The sequence below is a fragment of the Ranitomeya imitator genome, chromosome 6, assembly GCF_032444005.1.
Source record: "Ranitomeya imitator isolate aRanImi1 chromosome 6, aRanImi1.pri, whole genome shotgun sequence".
NCBI classification, from domain to species: Eukaryota; Metazoa; Chordata; class Amphibia; order Anura; family Dendrobatidae; genus Ranitomeya; species Ranitomeya imitator.
The window spans coordinates 399,941,650-399,957,423 of record NC_091287.1 but is presented as its reverse complement, the minus strand read 5'-3'; the positions used below and the strand labels follow the sequence as shown (position 1 = coordinate 399,957,423).

At 44.2% G+C, this 15,774-nt stretch overlaps 1 protein-coding gene across 1 annotated transcript in view; it reads left to right on the top strand.

Moving 5' to 3' along the window:
• NPC1 (NPC intracellular cholesterol transporter 1) overlaps positions 1 to 15,774 on the top strand; it is a 110,256-nt gene that overhangs the window by 84,211 nt on the left and 10,271 nt on the right. Inside the window, exons 16-21 of the mRNA XM_069731203.1 lie at positions 882 to 1,022; positions 2,551 to 2,640; positions 2,718 to 2,908; positions 3,068 to 3,183; positions 7,968 to 8,097; positions 15,543 to 15,743. Coding sequence (XP_069587304.1) covers positions 882 to 1,022; positions 2,551 to 2,640; positions 2,718 to 2,908; positions 3,068 to 3,183; positions 7,968 to 8,097; positions 15,543 to 15,743 — 869 coding nt within the window. The remainder of the gene's footprint in view (positions 1 to 881; positions 1,023 to 2,550; positions 2,641 to 2,717; positions 2,909 to 3,067; positions 3,184 to 7,967; positions 8,098 to 15,542; positions 15,744 to 15,774) is intronic.

Below are 15,774 nucleotides of genomic sequence, written 5' to 3'. Positions count from 1 at the left end.
TTAATACGCCATCACTTGGAGGGTGGAAGTCAGACTTTAACCATTGCCTATTCGGATAATGAAGAGGTTGCTTGGCATTCCCAGTGGCCCACTATACAATGCTGCAACTACTGGTACAGGTGGCGAGGAGCACAACGCTGCTCTTAAAAGGGGACATAGTCCAACATCATTTCAGTAGTCCTTCAGTCCAAGGATCGGTGTGGGTCCCAGAGATCAGACCCCCCCCCCCCCATTGATCATAAAGGGATGGTTAGCAAAACATTATTCCAAGTTGGTTTGAGGTCTTCTTCAGGACATAGATCATGCATACATGAGATTCTTTTAGGATATGGGATGTTGTCCACATATTCTGGTAAACATGCATGTCTGTGGTCTTACTGTGCTTATTACTGCTGATCATTGTTGTTCTTTGGTGACCGGAGTTCTTTAGTTTTGTTATTTCACAACTTTCTATAGTAACTTCCTCTCTCCTCAGCATTTAGTTATTAGTTCTTGACCAGCAGACCACATGGATGCTGTGTATTCATCAACAGCTAATCAGCATTTTCTGGTTTTACATTTCTTCACATTCTGCTACTGTGGATAATCTATTGTTTTGAAAGAGTTAATCTATTTTCAAAGGTTACGGACCTGTGTGGTCGGTAGTAGATATATTCAGTGCTCAAGAAGCCTAGTCCTATAGATGACAGACCATCCACGGGCTGCTCACAAAGATCTTCCTGTATATGGTGGAGATGGATACAGAGGCAGATTTTTTTTTTTTTTTCTCTTTTGTATTATTAATATACCATATCATGTTAGTGGTTCAGTTGCTTACATGTTTTTTTTTTTTAAACAAAAAAATGCTTTTCTGACTAACCCATCTGTTACTTTCTCCATAGAAAAATAGATTAGACATCCTCTGCTGTGTCCCAGGATGTGAGCGTAGTCGGGGTTCTGGAAAATCAAAGAGCTGGCTTTTCCTTTTCTTCAAAAAGATTTACGCCCCCTTAATTTTGGCAGACTGGATAAGACCAATAGTGGTATGTATATGTGCATAAAATTATTTAAAAAAAAAAAAATGTTTTATATACCAGGTAAATTAACAAATGTATAATACTGGCAATAATGCGAAAAAGAAATTATGCTTGAACAGGGGCACATTCCAAAATGTAGTATTTGCATAAAGTAATTCCAAATAAAGAAGACAACATATACAGACAATGTGCCACAATGAGCAGAACAGTCTAGGCCCAAATAATGAGACAAGAGTCCCTCACAGGACAGATCAGTACTGTACTGCTCGTGTTCTTTAATGCTATTCTATTTTTCCCATTACTGTCTATATTTATTTATACACCAATATATTGTGAATAGTGATGAGCGAATATACTCTTTACTCGAGATTTCCCGAGCACGCTCAGGGTCCTCCGAGTATTTTTTAGTGCTCGGGGATTTGGTTTTCCTCAACTCAGCTGAATGACTTACATCTGTTAGGCAGCTTGATTACATGTGGGGATTCCCCAGCAACCAGGCAACCCCCACATGTACTTATGCTGGCTAACAGATGTAAATCATTCAGCTGCGTCGATGAAAACTAAATCTCCGAGCACTAAAAAATACTCGGAGGACCCCCGAGAGTGCCCGGGAAATCTCGAGTAACGAGTGTATTCGCTCATCACTAATTGTGACCTAACACATTTGATAAATCCCAGTCCAGGGGTGGGGATAAGGGATTAAATAAGAAGAAATTTCCTAGGAGGGTTAAAAAAAAAATCCCCACACAGGGTGACGGACTCGCACTCTGCAGCAACTTAGTTGAACATTTTTTTTTAAAGAGTACTTTAGGGTTGTCTGAAGCCTAATAGCCAACCTAAAACTCAATATCTAACTAATTCTACAAACTAAGCACTTTTGTAATTTGCATGAATTTTTCTCTTTACACCTCACTTCTTATTTTTATACTTCTGATGGCATTTTGTTTGTTTCCCTCTCCGGCGCTAAAGAGAAGTGATGAGCTAGCGAGGGAGAGGGGCGCCGAGCAGGGAGAGCATGTGGAACCGTGCAGTCAGAATTGACAACCTGTGCATTCTCCGTACAATAAAGACCAGACCATCCTTATAACAGCCATCACTGAGGACATCCCATTTCAGGGCGGAATAAGCAGCTGTGAGTAGTGACTGAAGCACCAGCCCCCTGATGACGTCCAATTTCAGGGTGGGATAATAATCCAGTGAGCGGCTGCAGCCCCTTGATGATGATCTATTAAGCGTTCAGCAATGCATGCTGGGAGACTCAAACCAAACCTCACCCGAACGGTGGAAACCATAGACAGAGAGGGGTTGCTAGGACATTTATAATTCATGTAACTTTAAAAAGTGCTTGGTTTTAAGTTGTATATACGGTAATTGCTCTGTAAGTATTAAGGTTTAGTATTGGGTTTTGGACAACCCCTTTCATTTTGTTTAGCAAGCATATAGGCAAAAAAATGGAAAAAAATTGTGTAGAGCCTTTAAAGATGTGTTTTAGTAACAATTGCTTGTAACATCTGCTGACTTGTTTGTTTTGCAGGTAGCTGTCTTTGTAGGAATGCTTTCCTGCAGTATTGCAGTGGTTAATAAAGTAGACATTGGCTTGGACCAAGCTTTATCTATGCCGGATGTAAGTTTAGTATTTACTTTTCGACCATATATTTTACTGTTACAGCATGTTTAATTTTCTTTTTCTTCCTGTTGTAGGATTCCTATGTGCTGAATTATTTTGACTCCTTGAATAAATACATGCACAGCGGTCCGCCAGTGTATTTTGTGGTGGAGGAGGGGCACGATTACAAATCAATGGAGGGCCAATCTATGGTGTGCGGTGGAGCCGGCTGCAATAACAATTCACTAGTAGAACAGATTTACTATGCAGCACAAATGGATGAATAGTAAGGAATTGTGGGCTGATTATTTCCTTCATAATGCAATATTATAGAACTCCTCTGTACTGGTAAAAAAAAGAAAAAAAGTCTTGCTTTTTTCCTGTTTTTTATTTTTTTTCAACAAAAAAAATAAACTTTTTGTCACTATCTGCAATATCATTTTAGCACGAAAATTGGTTATGCCCCTTCTTCCTGGCTTGATGATTACTTTGATTGGGTGAAGCCTCAATCTACTTGTTGCAGAGTGTATAACAACACTGAAAAGTTCTGCAATGCTTCAGGTAACTTCATCTACTTCTATAGTCTGTATTGTTACACACCACTAACCAATATTATAATGTCACTGCAAACATTCAATCAAAACAAAAAAAAAAACTATTGTAATTGGAAAAATTAGATGAATGAGGTTATAAATAAGGTTATTATTTTCAGCTAGAGGAGAAAACTTAACACACAAGAGACAAATATATCGGTAGTAAAACTGTAGCGACCATTAGAGATCTGCTAATATATGGTACTATTACATATGTCGGCAAATTAGTGATTTAAAGAGGTTCTTGTATGATTAAATGGGTAAAACTGTAAAGTGTTTGTGAGACTCCTGTTCTTGTTGTTTTTTTTCTTTAATCATGTATTTTCCCGTATAAACAGGACTGGCATATTTGCCCCAAATTGAGCCTCTTGCCTGCACTGCATAGTTGACTTGGGTCTATTACAGGCATTATCCTGGACTAAAATTATTATTATTTACATTTTCCTATGAGGCTTAGAAAAACCTACCTTCCTATTGTATCCGGCGTTGGCTCTGAGCGGTCACTAACTACTCTTTACTTGCTATTCAAGTGCTCCACGTCAACAAAGCAGCTTTTTTTCTTTCGGGCTGCTCTGTCAGTGTGGTGTCACTGTCGATGTCATGCCTTGTCAACTGAGCAGGGCGGAAGAGAAGCCGTTACTCTGTCGATGTGACTTCAGTGGAAGCCACAGAATTGATGGCAGAAGTGATTCCTCTAGATCTGCGCTGCACAGAGCATGAAGGTGGTTAGCAACTACCTGCCTGCCTGCTAATTTCTCCTACGCCTCCTTGGGGGACACAGGACCATGGGTGTTATGCTGCTGCCACTAGGAGGACATGAAGTTAACACATAAAGAATACTCCCCTGCAGTATATACCCTGCTGCTGGCTCTAAGTGAACCAGTTCTTGCTTAGTGTCTGTAGGAGGCACTTGGGTCTGTTTCAGATCCCACCGTTTTTATTTTAATTTTTTTATTTTTTGTTCTATTTTTTTCCCTTAAGGGAGCGAATGGGGGCGACGGATCCTTTCTAGGTTCCGATCTCCCTCGAATCATCAACAGGCAACTACGTGGAGCGTTCTTCCCGTATCCTTTCCTGCAACATTGGATGCCAGCCCTGAGCTCACTTTCCGGGTGACGGTTCCTTCGCATTCTGATCTCCCCCCTCCATAGCAGACGACCACATGGAGTAGCCCTCCATCTACCTCTCCTGGAGCCAGGTGCATAGCCGGACATAACGTGTATGGCGTCTGTGCAGCCCCCCACTGCATCACCACTGATATAGCGGATGACGCAAGGCGGCAGAAGCTCTCCACGCCCTCCCTGACTATGGCGACGGTGGATTGAGCACCGGCCCACCGCATCTACAGTGAGTACACTGCGGCGGCCAAGGCGCTGGGGGGTCCTGGTCCCTGGGGTATGGAAGGTCCGCACCTCTAAAGGGCTAAGCCCGGGTCCAGTTTGCTGCTCTGCCCTTCGGCCTTGCCACCGCTCCCAGGGTATTCACCAAGGTCATGGCGGCCGCCGTGGCCATCCTTCATACCCGAGGTGTGGTGGTGTTACCATATCTCGACGATATCCTCATCAAAGGCTCCTCTTTCCGCACCTGCAAGGAGGCCGTAACCATGACAATAGATGCTCTTTCTCGCCTGGGTTGGAAGATAAACTTAAAAAAATTTTCCCCACTACCGGCTCAGCAAATTTCCTTTCTAGGAATGATACTGGACTCGTCCCAGGGGTTGGTACTTCTTCCCCCGGGAAAAAAATCTCAGTCTTACAGCGGGAAGCTCAGAAGCTCTCCCAACCTCATGCTCACTCTAAGTTTCAGTATGAGAGTCCTCGGCAGGATGGTAGCCGCTATGGAGGTGGTCCCGTTCGCTCAGCTACACCTCCGCTCCTTACAACATGCTCTCCTGGCTGTGTGGGACAGGAACCCGTTATCTCTCGATCGTCGTTTCCTTCTTCCCCAGCGAGTCAGACTGTCTCTCAGGTGGTGGACGTTGAAGTCCTCCCTGAATCAAGGGAAGTCCTTTCTCCCAGTACATTGGCTAGTTGTGACAACAGATGCCAGTCTTCTGGGCTGGGGAGCAGTGTTCCACCATCACACTGCTCAGGGCCGCTGGTCTCTAAAGGAATCTCACCTGCCCATCAACATCCTGGAAATACGGGCAATCGGGTTGGCTCTTATTCAATTCCATCCTTTCCTGACGGGTCGTCCCATCAGGATTCAGTCTGCCAATGCCACGGAGGGGGCAGAGCGGAGGGGATACCAGTAATCCTCATTGCGCCAGATTGGCCGCGCAGGGCCTGGTACACCGAACTAGTTCAACTAGTCGCCGATGTTCCCTGGCGATCACCGAATCGCACAGACCTGTTGTCCCAGGGCCACATTTACCACCAGAACTCCGAGGCCCTGTGTTTGACGGCATGGCCATTGAGTCCTGGGTCCTGACACAGGCAGGCTTTTCTCAAAGTCATTTCTACTATGATCAGTGCTAGAAAGCCTACGTCCATGCGTATATATCATCGCATTTGGAAGATCTTCTTCTCATGGTGCCAGGACCGAGGACGCTCGCCTCTTGAATTTTCAGTTTCTTCCATCCTCGAATTCCTTCAGTTGGGTTTGGACTTGGGTCTCACCCTTAGTTCTCTCAAAGGGTGGATTTCAGCCTTGTCAGTCCTGTTCCAACGTAAAATTGACAACAGAATACAGGTGAAGACGTTCATTCAGGGAGTCTCCCATGTGGTGCCGCTCTACAAGATGCTGTTGGAACCATGGGACCTTAATTTGGTCCTCTGAGTCTTGCAGGAGGCTCCTTTTGATCCTCTGCAGGATGTTTGCCTGTCTTTTCTGTCATGGAAGGTTGCCGTCACGTCCATCCGACGAGTTTCAGAGCTGGCGGCCTTGTCTTGCCAAGTTCCTTACCTCATTTTTCATCGGGATAAGGTGGTTTTGAGAACATCCCCCGTCTTTTCTACCGAACGTTGTCTCATCTTTCCACCTCAATGAAGAGATTGTCTTTCCTTCACTTTGCCCGGCGCCGGTACATCGCACAGGCTCTCCACACACTGGATTTGGTGAGAGCTCTTAGGAGATCCATCTTGAGGACGGCGTCCTTCCGCAGGTCAGATGCCCTGTGGTTTCGTTCAGCTATCCAGGAGTCCTACCGAGTTAGGTCACCCCATCCCAGCAGGGATTAAGGCTCATTCTACTAGGTCAGTGGGTGCGTCTTGGGCCATCCGGCACCAGGCATCGGCAGCACAAGTCTGCAGGGCTGCGACCTGGTCCAGCCTGCATACGTTTACGAAACATTACCATGTCCATTCTCCGGCCTCAGCAGATGCGTCCGTCGGCAGAAGAATTTTGCAGGCGGCAGTACCGCATCTGTAACTTGTGGGTACAAGGAGCAATTGCCGTGGTACGAGGAGCAATTGCAGTGCATTGTTTCCCACCCAGGGACTGCTTTAGGACGTCCCATGGTCCTGTGTCGCCCAATGAGGCGTAGGAGAAATAGGGATTTTTATGTACTCGCCGTAAAATCCTTTTCTCCGAGCCAATCATTGGGGGACATAACTTGGTGTCCTCCTAGTGGCAGCAGCGTAACACCCATGGTCCTTTGTCCCTCATTGATTGGCTCGGAGAAAAGGATTTTACGGTGAGTACACAAAAATCCCTATTTTTTACTGTGATTTTAAGGACTAATATGGTCCTGAATACCCCTTTAAGATCCCACAGTTTGTCTCCTCTGAGCATTGGGCGATCACCTGATCATTCCTGCGAGAGAAAGAAGTTCAGTGATGAACAGGTTATCAGCTTAATTTAAAAAAAAAAAAAAAAAACTATTTTGAAGAGTTTTTAATTTTCTCTTCCAATTTTGTTTGCAGTAAGAGCACATAGTTTTGGTGATCAGAGTAGGATGAGTAGAAAGGTGGAAAGAGTAGTTTTTGCTTTAGGATGTCATTTTTCCCCTCTGTGCTTGTTTCTGATGTGAGTTTTCTGTGACATGGTCCTTTGATCTATTGAAAACCGTAATAATCAAACTGAGAAGCCCAATAAAGTCCAGCGTTGACTAGAGAGTAGAAGATGATCATTTTTATGACTAGTAGTGTTGATACTTTTTCCGAAAAATTTTCATACAGATGAACCTCATATTTAGATGTGCATAATTTGCACGTCTAATTCACCATTGTAACCTTTGTGCCACCACCCATGATAAGTTCCCTTTATTTTAAGTGCACACAAAGATAAGACAGACTTTTTTACGGTAGTTTGTTGTTGTACGGATTCATTGATTTGTTTCTTGTAATCAAGTCTTTTGGGAATCAATTATTGAACAACATTCACCTTCACATGATCGTCTATATACCCTTCCTTCAAGGTCTGCAAAAACAAAAGAGCCCTTTCCTATGACCTCTGTTTTTTTCTCACACTGCTCCAGTTTTGAGAACCTAGGTGGCGTGTTTTTTGTCAGCTTTGTATCAACCTTGTAAGTAACACCACCTTCTTAGAGGCTATAAAAATAGTATAGTTGTATATTGGGCACAGTCAATAACAATAATGATAATAATAAAAATGCGTATCTAGTAATACTAGGGAGCAGCAGGAATAAAATGAGGATGTTTGTGTGATTTTTACCTCCTCCTGTGATCAGGCATCACTGGTGGACAGGGCAATCTGTGTAGTATCAGTACGTAACTAATATGATGTGTCTTTTAAGAAAAGAAATCCTGTTCTCGCTTCCTTGCTCAGTGCTTCTTGTCAATTTAATTCTAGTTGAGAATCCGTCATGCGTTCGTTGTCGCAGTAGGACTCCAGAAGGCATGAGGAGGCCAGTGGAAGAGGAGTTCATGAAATTCCTGCCCATGTTTCTCTCGGACAACCCCAATCCCAAGTGTGGCAAAGGGTAAGTGTATGGCTTACAATAATAATAAGAAAGGGAGGAATTGCCAGCTCACCGCATGTAGTCCAGTATGCATGGAAACTACAATCTGATCTCATGTGTTATACGGTAGAAAAAATAGAAACTGCCAGCTCCTAGTTAGAATCAAATCCATGACTTTATTCCATCCAAATTATTAAAATGGTATCCGATGACCGATAGTGCAGACATGGTAAAGCTCAAATACTTGCAGTATTGTAGGTCGGGACATGGTGATCAGATGAAGATGCCACCTCTGCCCGTCTCAGGTCACAACAGAAGGGTCCGTGCTCTGGACCATTACACCTTGTATTGTTGGGTTCTCAAATTTCATGCCATATTTTGTATCTTTATCATTGGAATTTTTAAGTTTATAGTGTATGAATATATGGTCATTATGTCGGGGTCGTCACGACAATACCCTTCATCCACCAGTCATTCCAAATCAGATTAAAAGCAGTGGTACCGGAGTGAAGAATGAGTCAGACAAAAGCTGGTTCAAACTCAGTGTCTGCTTATGCTTCCACACGTAGTGGTAACCTCACAGCAACTGAACTCTTTATTTCATATACACAACATTATATGGTCCATTGGGGGAAGGTGTGCAGAGGGCAGGGTTAGGCGGGGTTTAAGCAATGTGTCTAGTATTCAGTCCCTCTGGTTGGCCTGACGTCATATGATAGATCCTCCTTCCTCCACGTCACTTTAAGTTTCCATTTCTCCAGAAACGATACTTTAGCTTCAGAAACGAAAGTAGATTCTTGGCAAGTACAAAAACTAAGGCAAAGATGAATACTGGCAGCCATCTTAAATACAATTACATATGCATTAATAAGCATGAAGGGGAAAAACTTATTGTTTCACAGCATAAGAATATATAAAAGTACAAAAGAGTATAAAGACATATATTTTTACCTTGACAATCCCCCCTAAACACTAAGTTTTTCCCTAAAAAGAAAGATCCTTCAAGACTGTCCATGTGATGGGGAAAGGGGAGGTGGATTTCTTCATCCAGACACCTCAGAAGCTCTCCCCTTGCGAGAGGCCTCCAGGCAGCTGAACCCTTCACTAGCTTCACATGGAGTTCTCCTACTGTCCCTAAACTAAATCTCTTTGTATCATCTGAGAGTAAGGGGTTTTGTCTATCTTCTTGAGGGGGACCTACTTGGGGATCTCCCCTGGATCAGTGCCATCGTACTCTAGTGGGTCTACTTCTTGGTTGAGGAAGGTGCCAGTCGGAGTTGCCTCAGTGATAACCTTTTTATACAGGGGAATAACACAACAGAGGATTATTGATCCAACTACAAGGAGAGCAATCAGTACTAGACAAGCTTGTTGAAGGAATCCTTTGAGCCCACCCAACCAACCGGAAAAGAAAGATGTGTCTACTCCAACATTAGATTCTAATTCTGCTGCTAACCCATTTATCTTTTTAAGGGCTATCATGGTCTTTCCATTTACCCCAGAGTTCTGGGGGATATAGGTACAACATTCCTCTCCCACCATCCCACAGACTCCTCCTTTCTCAGCTAAGATCATATCAAGAGCTAGTCGGTTTTGGAGGGTCATTCTAGTGTTAGGGCCTAACTCCTCAACTATACCTTGGAAAGCATCACAGATAAAATTGACAAACCTTTGTTCACTGTAATATATGTAATTGATCCAATCAACATTTTTATTAATCTGCACTTGTGGATTAAAGAAGCAAAGCCAGCATAGATCTGGTTCTGGGCTTTAAATTGGTCAGGCACCCCCCTTGGCACTCCAATGCCATCGACATATACCAATGGATCTTCTTCATAACTCATGTGGAGCTGATCGAGACTTCTCCTCTTTCTGGTATATTCATCAGGTGTCTCCGGATCCCAAGGTAAAATCTTGAACTGCATAGCTAGTTTAACAAGGGTGCATTGACCTATCCAGGCATTAGGCAACCTAGGACGGAGCTTACCATCTCCACATAACCAATAAATATTGTACATATACGGTGTATGATTAGCTAGCAAGTCAGTATCCAGGGAACTGTTCTCTTAACAGAAACCTGTCTCGAAAATCCCTACTGGTGTACCTGTAGTGTCGTGGGAATTATAACATGTATAATTATCAGCTAACACAGTTATCCCTCCTGGGACCTTTAGTGTGGGTTCTTCATGTATTAGTGGAACATAATCTGAGCAATCAGTGGGCTTTAAATCCTTCAACAGATTCATAACACAGGCAGTGGTATTGTTATCAGGAAAAAACAATGCATGTGTGTATAGATGTGTATTCGCTGCAGCACAAGCAACACATCCTACAGAGATACTCTTGGACTCTTACATGGTATCTTACCCATTCTAACCATAAATTTGTCCTTGGGGCTGTTTGTGTTTCTATGGAGAAGACTTCTTGCCAACTAAGACCTGGAATGGGGATTACTTCGTTAACTATATTTTGCAAACGTTCACCTGGGCCTGTTTTAGCTGTACTGGTAACGGGGGCCTTGGTTGGTCTGAAGCTAATATCCTGGAGCTTTATATGGCCTAAATTCCCATAGTATCCACCATTAAACACATGAAAATATCTTCCCAGTACAATTGTTATCTCTGGTAACACATATATAAAACTGGATAATTCCCTCTACCACCCGCTGAGTCTCGGGGCACTTGACTACATCGCAGAAATCAAATCACCAGATATTTACCGGGGCCGTTAAATTTACCCAGAGAATAGTGGCACCGGAATTCTTATTTACAATAGGGGCCGGGGAAGTAGGGATGAGGATGACCCCTGGCCCTAGGACCAAAAACAACAACAACATTTTTCTTTAATCACTGCTGCGACTAGGCGCTGGTCCGGTCTCTTTTACAGTGTGAAGCGTGGATCCAGGTGCTCTTTCCTTCAAGTTTTACTGACATAGCTTTTCACAACCATAAGACCACCAGACTTCAAATTGTGACCAATATCGGTTTCTGCTGAATCTGGAATGAAAGAAGAAACTAAAACATGGGTGTTAGCAACATTTTTACTAAGCTGAATAACATATTGAACAGCACAGACAGTTTCTTCTGACAACTACTGAGACTGAAAATTTACAACTGAGAACCTAGCACCAAACAATATCTCATATGGGGACAGGCTATGTTTTGAAATAGGGGTAGTACGAATGTGTAAGAGCCCTGGCCATGGAGCCGTAGTCTCCTGCATCATTTTGGTCAATTGTCCCTTCAGTGTGCCGTTCAGCCTCTTAACTTTCCCACTGGATTGTGGAGAGTATGGAGGGCTACAGTGGATCCAAGCATTGTCAGAACCTCCTGATACACATGAGAAGAAAAGGCCGGGTCTTGGTCACTTTCAGCAACTTCTGGAACACCATATCTGCATATAACTTCCATCACCAGTTTCTTTGCTGTGATCTTTGCAGTCACGTTGGTAACGGGGAATGCTTCTGGCCAACTGGAGAACATATCGACAACCACCAGACAATATCCATACCTTCCAGACTTAGGCAACATGATGTGGTCCTGTCGTCCACCTGGAGCTTTTGGAAAGGATAATCGGGCTTAGCAAGATGCTTCGGGGGTACACGTTGAAGTTGACCGGGTTTGCAGGTCTGACAGATACCTCGATGTGTGGGCCCATGCGCCCACGTGGCAGTAGCAGGGTACATCCGCTTAGGGAGACACACAAGTTGGTCCTTTTTTCCAGCGACCATTGTCCATACGTGCTCCATCAGCTTTCCACTGCTTCACTTCTTCCTTTGGAGACATTCTCTGCATCGTCATTAAGCGGTCTTGCGGGGTCCGGCAGAAAACCTCAGTCTGTCGTAGATCATCAGGTTCCTGTAGAGTCAATGTTTCTTGTAACTGTTTACGCTGAGAGCGTGTGGTCACCATAGCTGGTATGGTCAGTTCAACGGGTAGGAGAGCAGCAGCTTTTGCTTGCATATCCGCAAAGGTGTTACCAACAGTCTGTGGACTGTTCCTAGGACCATGCTCCTTAACTTTGATAATGGCCACCTGAGTAGGTAATTTGATTGAGTCCATGAGGGCTTTAACAGCTTCAACATTCTTCACTGAGTCCCGGCGGTAGTAACAAACCCTCGATTGGCCCATAGGGCTCCGAAATCATGAACAATACCAAATGCATACTGTGAGTCTGTGTATATATCAGCCCGCCTGTCTTTGGCCAGAACACATGCAGTAGACAGATCCCGAAATTCTGCTTCTAGTGCTGACAGGGAGGGAGGGAGTGCAGCTGCGTGCAATACAGTGTCTTCTGTAGTAACAGCGTATCCGGTGTGGAATCTGCCAAAATCATCAGCATATCTTGAACAGTCTTTCAGAGCTTTGTAGAGAGGTAGCATTATGCGGGATGCGTCCGGTATCCACTAACAACAATAAGTAAATAGTCCAAGGAAACGCTGGAGCTCAGTCACATCCTTTGTAGCTGACGGCTATTTTTCTTTCTTCTGTGAGGTGTCTGGCACCCTGAAGGAGACAGTGACCCAAAAATATCACTTGACCAAGGCAGAACCGAAGTTTCGAGGCCGAAACCTGACAGTTCAGATCTGCCAGATACTTGCGAAAACTAACAGTGGCAACAATGGCTTCCTGCTTTGTCTGTGTATACAACAAAAAACAAAAAAATTACCCACATACTGAAGCAGCATAACATAAGGATATTCTAACTGCCAGGGTTAGAGACACTATCCCCCCTATTTTTTTTTTTTTTATAACACATCTCATTATACTCATCTACATAGGGGTTATATAACATAAATACCATCTGACCATCATCTTGGCTCACCAACTCTCTAGGTCTGCTCAGGTGCACTTATACATCCATCATATTGTACAAGCTTGTATAATGGGAAAGGTTTGTTCTCAGGGTCAGCCAATTATTTTAGCGTAACTAGCTAGTCAGAGGGCTTCCAGGGATAATACTCCTGTATCTGTCTTACACTACCTGATGTGGTTGGTTCTCTGGTGGTGGGGGTGACTAGATGACCGGTTGGGGTGACATGACATGCTGGTCTACAGCTCCTTCCCAAAAGGATTACTGTCAGCCTACTCCCAAAATTAATGTCCCCACTACCCACTATCCTGTGTCAGCTTCTTATATCATTACATGTGATCTTATCTGGACAGGAATCAGTGTAATTCACTTAGGTTGGGTTGCAACACAGATTATACAAGTATTTCTCCAGTCTGGGTTTGTCTGACCGCAATATTTACAAGTCCATCTGTCTTGTCTTGGTCTGAGAATTAACATGGCGAGAGAGATTTCCAGACACAGGGTTAAAATAAATATTGGAATATGAGACTGTATTTGTGTAAGGGAGGGGGGCTGGAGCTGAAGCCCAGGCCACTGATAAGGAACCGAGCTGCGTGCCGTGTCCTTGAAGCTGCGGCAGGGGGGAGGGGGACTAGAGAGCGAGTAAAGATCGCTGCAGCTGCTGATGCAGAATGGGTTAAGTTCTTCTGAAAACTTTGGCCCCCCCTTTCTCTGGCCCGCAGCACAAAGAGGAAAAAATCACAAACAATTCGCGCAGCGGTTCACCCCTCCCATCAGCTACGAACACAGAAATAAGAATTTACAGCATTCCTCAACACAAAAGAAAGAAGAAAAACAACAACGCAGCTATTTGACTCCCCCCTCCCATGGGGTGTTTTGGAAAACCACAGTAACGGAATACAGCAATTCTCAGACTCAATTCATTTCTACAAAACCTTCACACAATTCATATGCCAGAACACCGTAGAAAAACTAATGATTGAGGTATTTTATAACCAAACACGGGCTCTGCATCCTTTCATCTTTCCTCTCCATCAACCTTTTTCCTCGTTCTTTAAACCTCGCGCAACTCGCAGATGAGCTTGCACTTGTTCTAACAGTGCTTCATCTTTCAACATTCTTGACTGCCTTCTTGCCCTCCCGTGACTCTACTATTGTCTTGACTTCCACAGCATCCTCATCTAACTTGTGGGGCACGGACTTCTGCCATAAGAGACGCAACATGACTCACAGAATACTACGCCCTTCTGCAGCAGGCCGCTGACAGCGACAGCAACACTTGTGTCCTAACCCGGAGCCTCGCGCTCCACGTGTTATGAATAAAGAGCCTCGCGCTCAATATTTTTCCCTAACCTGAACACCAGTGATTACAGTCTGTCCTGTCACGATATTCTAAACATTGGGAGGCGGTCTCCTAGTGAGACCCCTCCACTGAGATTCTGGTGGTCCCCCCACTTGGGACGTCTTAATTACCAATGTGATTCTGGTGGTCCCCCCACTTGGGACGTCTTAATTACCAATGTGATTCTGGTGGTCCCCCCACTTGGGACGTCTTAATTACCAATGTGATTCTGGTGGTCCCCCCACTTGGGACGTCTTAATTACCAATGTGTGCAAGTAAGTGATTCTGGTGGTCCCCCCACTTGGGACGTCTTAATTACCAACGTGTACAATATCACAGAGGCTGCATCTCCTATCCCTTTCTCTCAGCCGCCCCCAATCCACAACTTCTTCAATCTTTCACTCTATCACTACTAGGCAACAGTCACGGGTAGGGTGGTTGAATGGAGTACGATGACCGGTGGAGGAGGTGTGGTGTACATGAGGACGCGCAGAGTGCGACGTCTCTCAGTTGCTGGTTCGAAGCGTGGCACGGGATCGCGCTCTGTCACTCCCCAGACCCAAGGAGACCAAAGACTAACCAATAATGGCTGAAACACTAGCAAGTGTGACACATACATAGTATGCGATCTCCACTTACCGTGTTTGGAGGGTGATCAGTCCTCGAGGTCAGCCACTACGGGTGTCGTCCAAGGACGTCCAGGCATGGGTCCAGGGGGTCTCGGATCGCGGGCCACGCCCCACGTTGGGCGCCAAATTGTCGGGGTCATCACGACAATACTCTTCATCCACCAGTCATTCCAAATCAGATTAAAAGCAGTGGTACCGGAGTGAAGAATGAGTCAGACAAAAGCTGGTTCAAACTCAGTGTCTGCTTATGCTTCCACACGTAGTGGTAACCTCACAGCAACTGAACTCTTTATTTCATATACACAACATTATATGGTCCATTGGGGGAAGGTGTGCAGAGGGCAGGGTTAGGCGGGGTTTAAGCAATGTGTCTAGTATTCAGTCCCTCTGGTTGGCCTGACGTCATATGATAGATCCTCCACGTCACTTTAAGTTTCCATTTCTCCAGAAACGATACTTTAGCTTCAGAAACGAAAGTAGATTTTTGGCAAGTACAAAAACTAAGGCAAAGATGAATACTGGCAGCCATCTTAAATACAATTACATATGCATTAATAAGCATGAAGGGGAAAAACTTATTGTTTCACAGCATAAGAATATATAAAAGTACAAGAGAGTATAAAGACATATATTTTTACCTTGACAATTATTTGTATATAAATGGTTTTTTTTTTGTTTTTTAGTGGACATGCAGCCTATGGCTCTGCCGTTAACCTGCTCTCCAATAACACAGATGTTGGGGCCACCTATTTTATGACGTACCACACTATACTACATAACTCTTCAGACTTCATTGATGCTTTACGAAAAGCACGAATGATTGCCAAAAACATTTCAGACAGCATGGATGCCCCAAGCAACAATTACACCGTTTTTGCTTACAGGTAGTTTTCTGAATTCTGTGTCACGTGGATT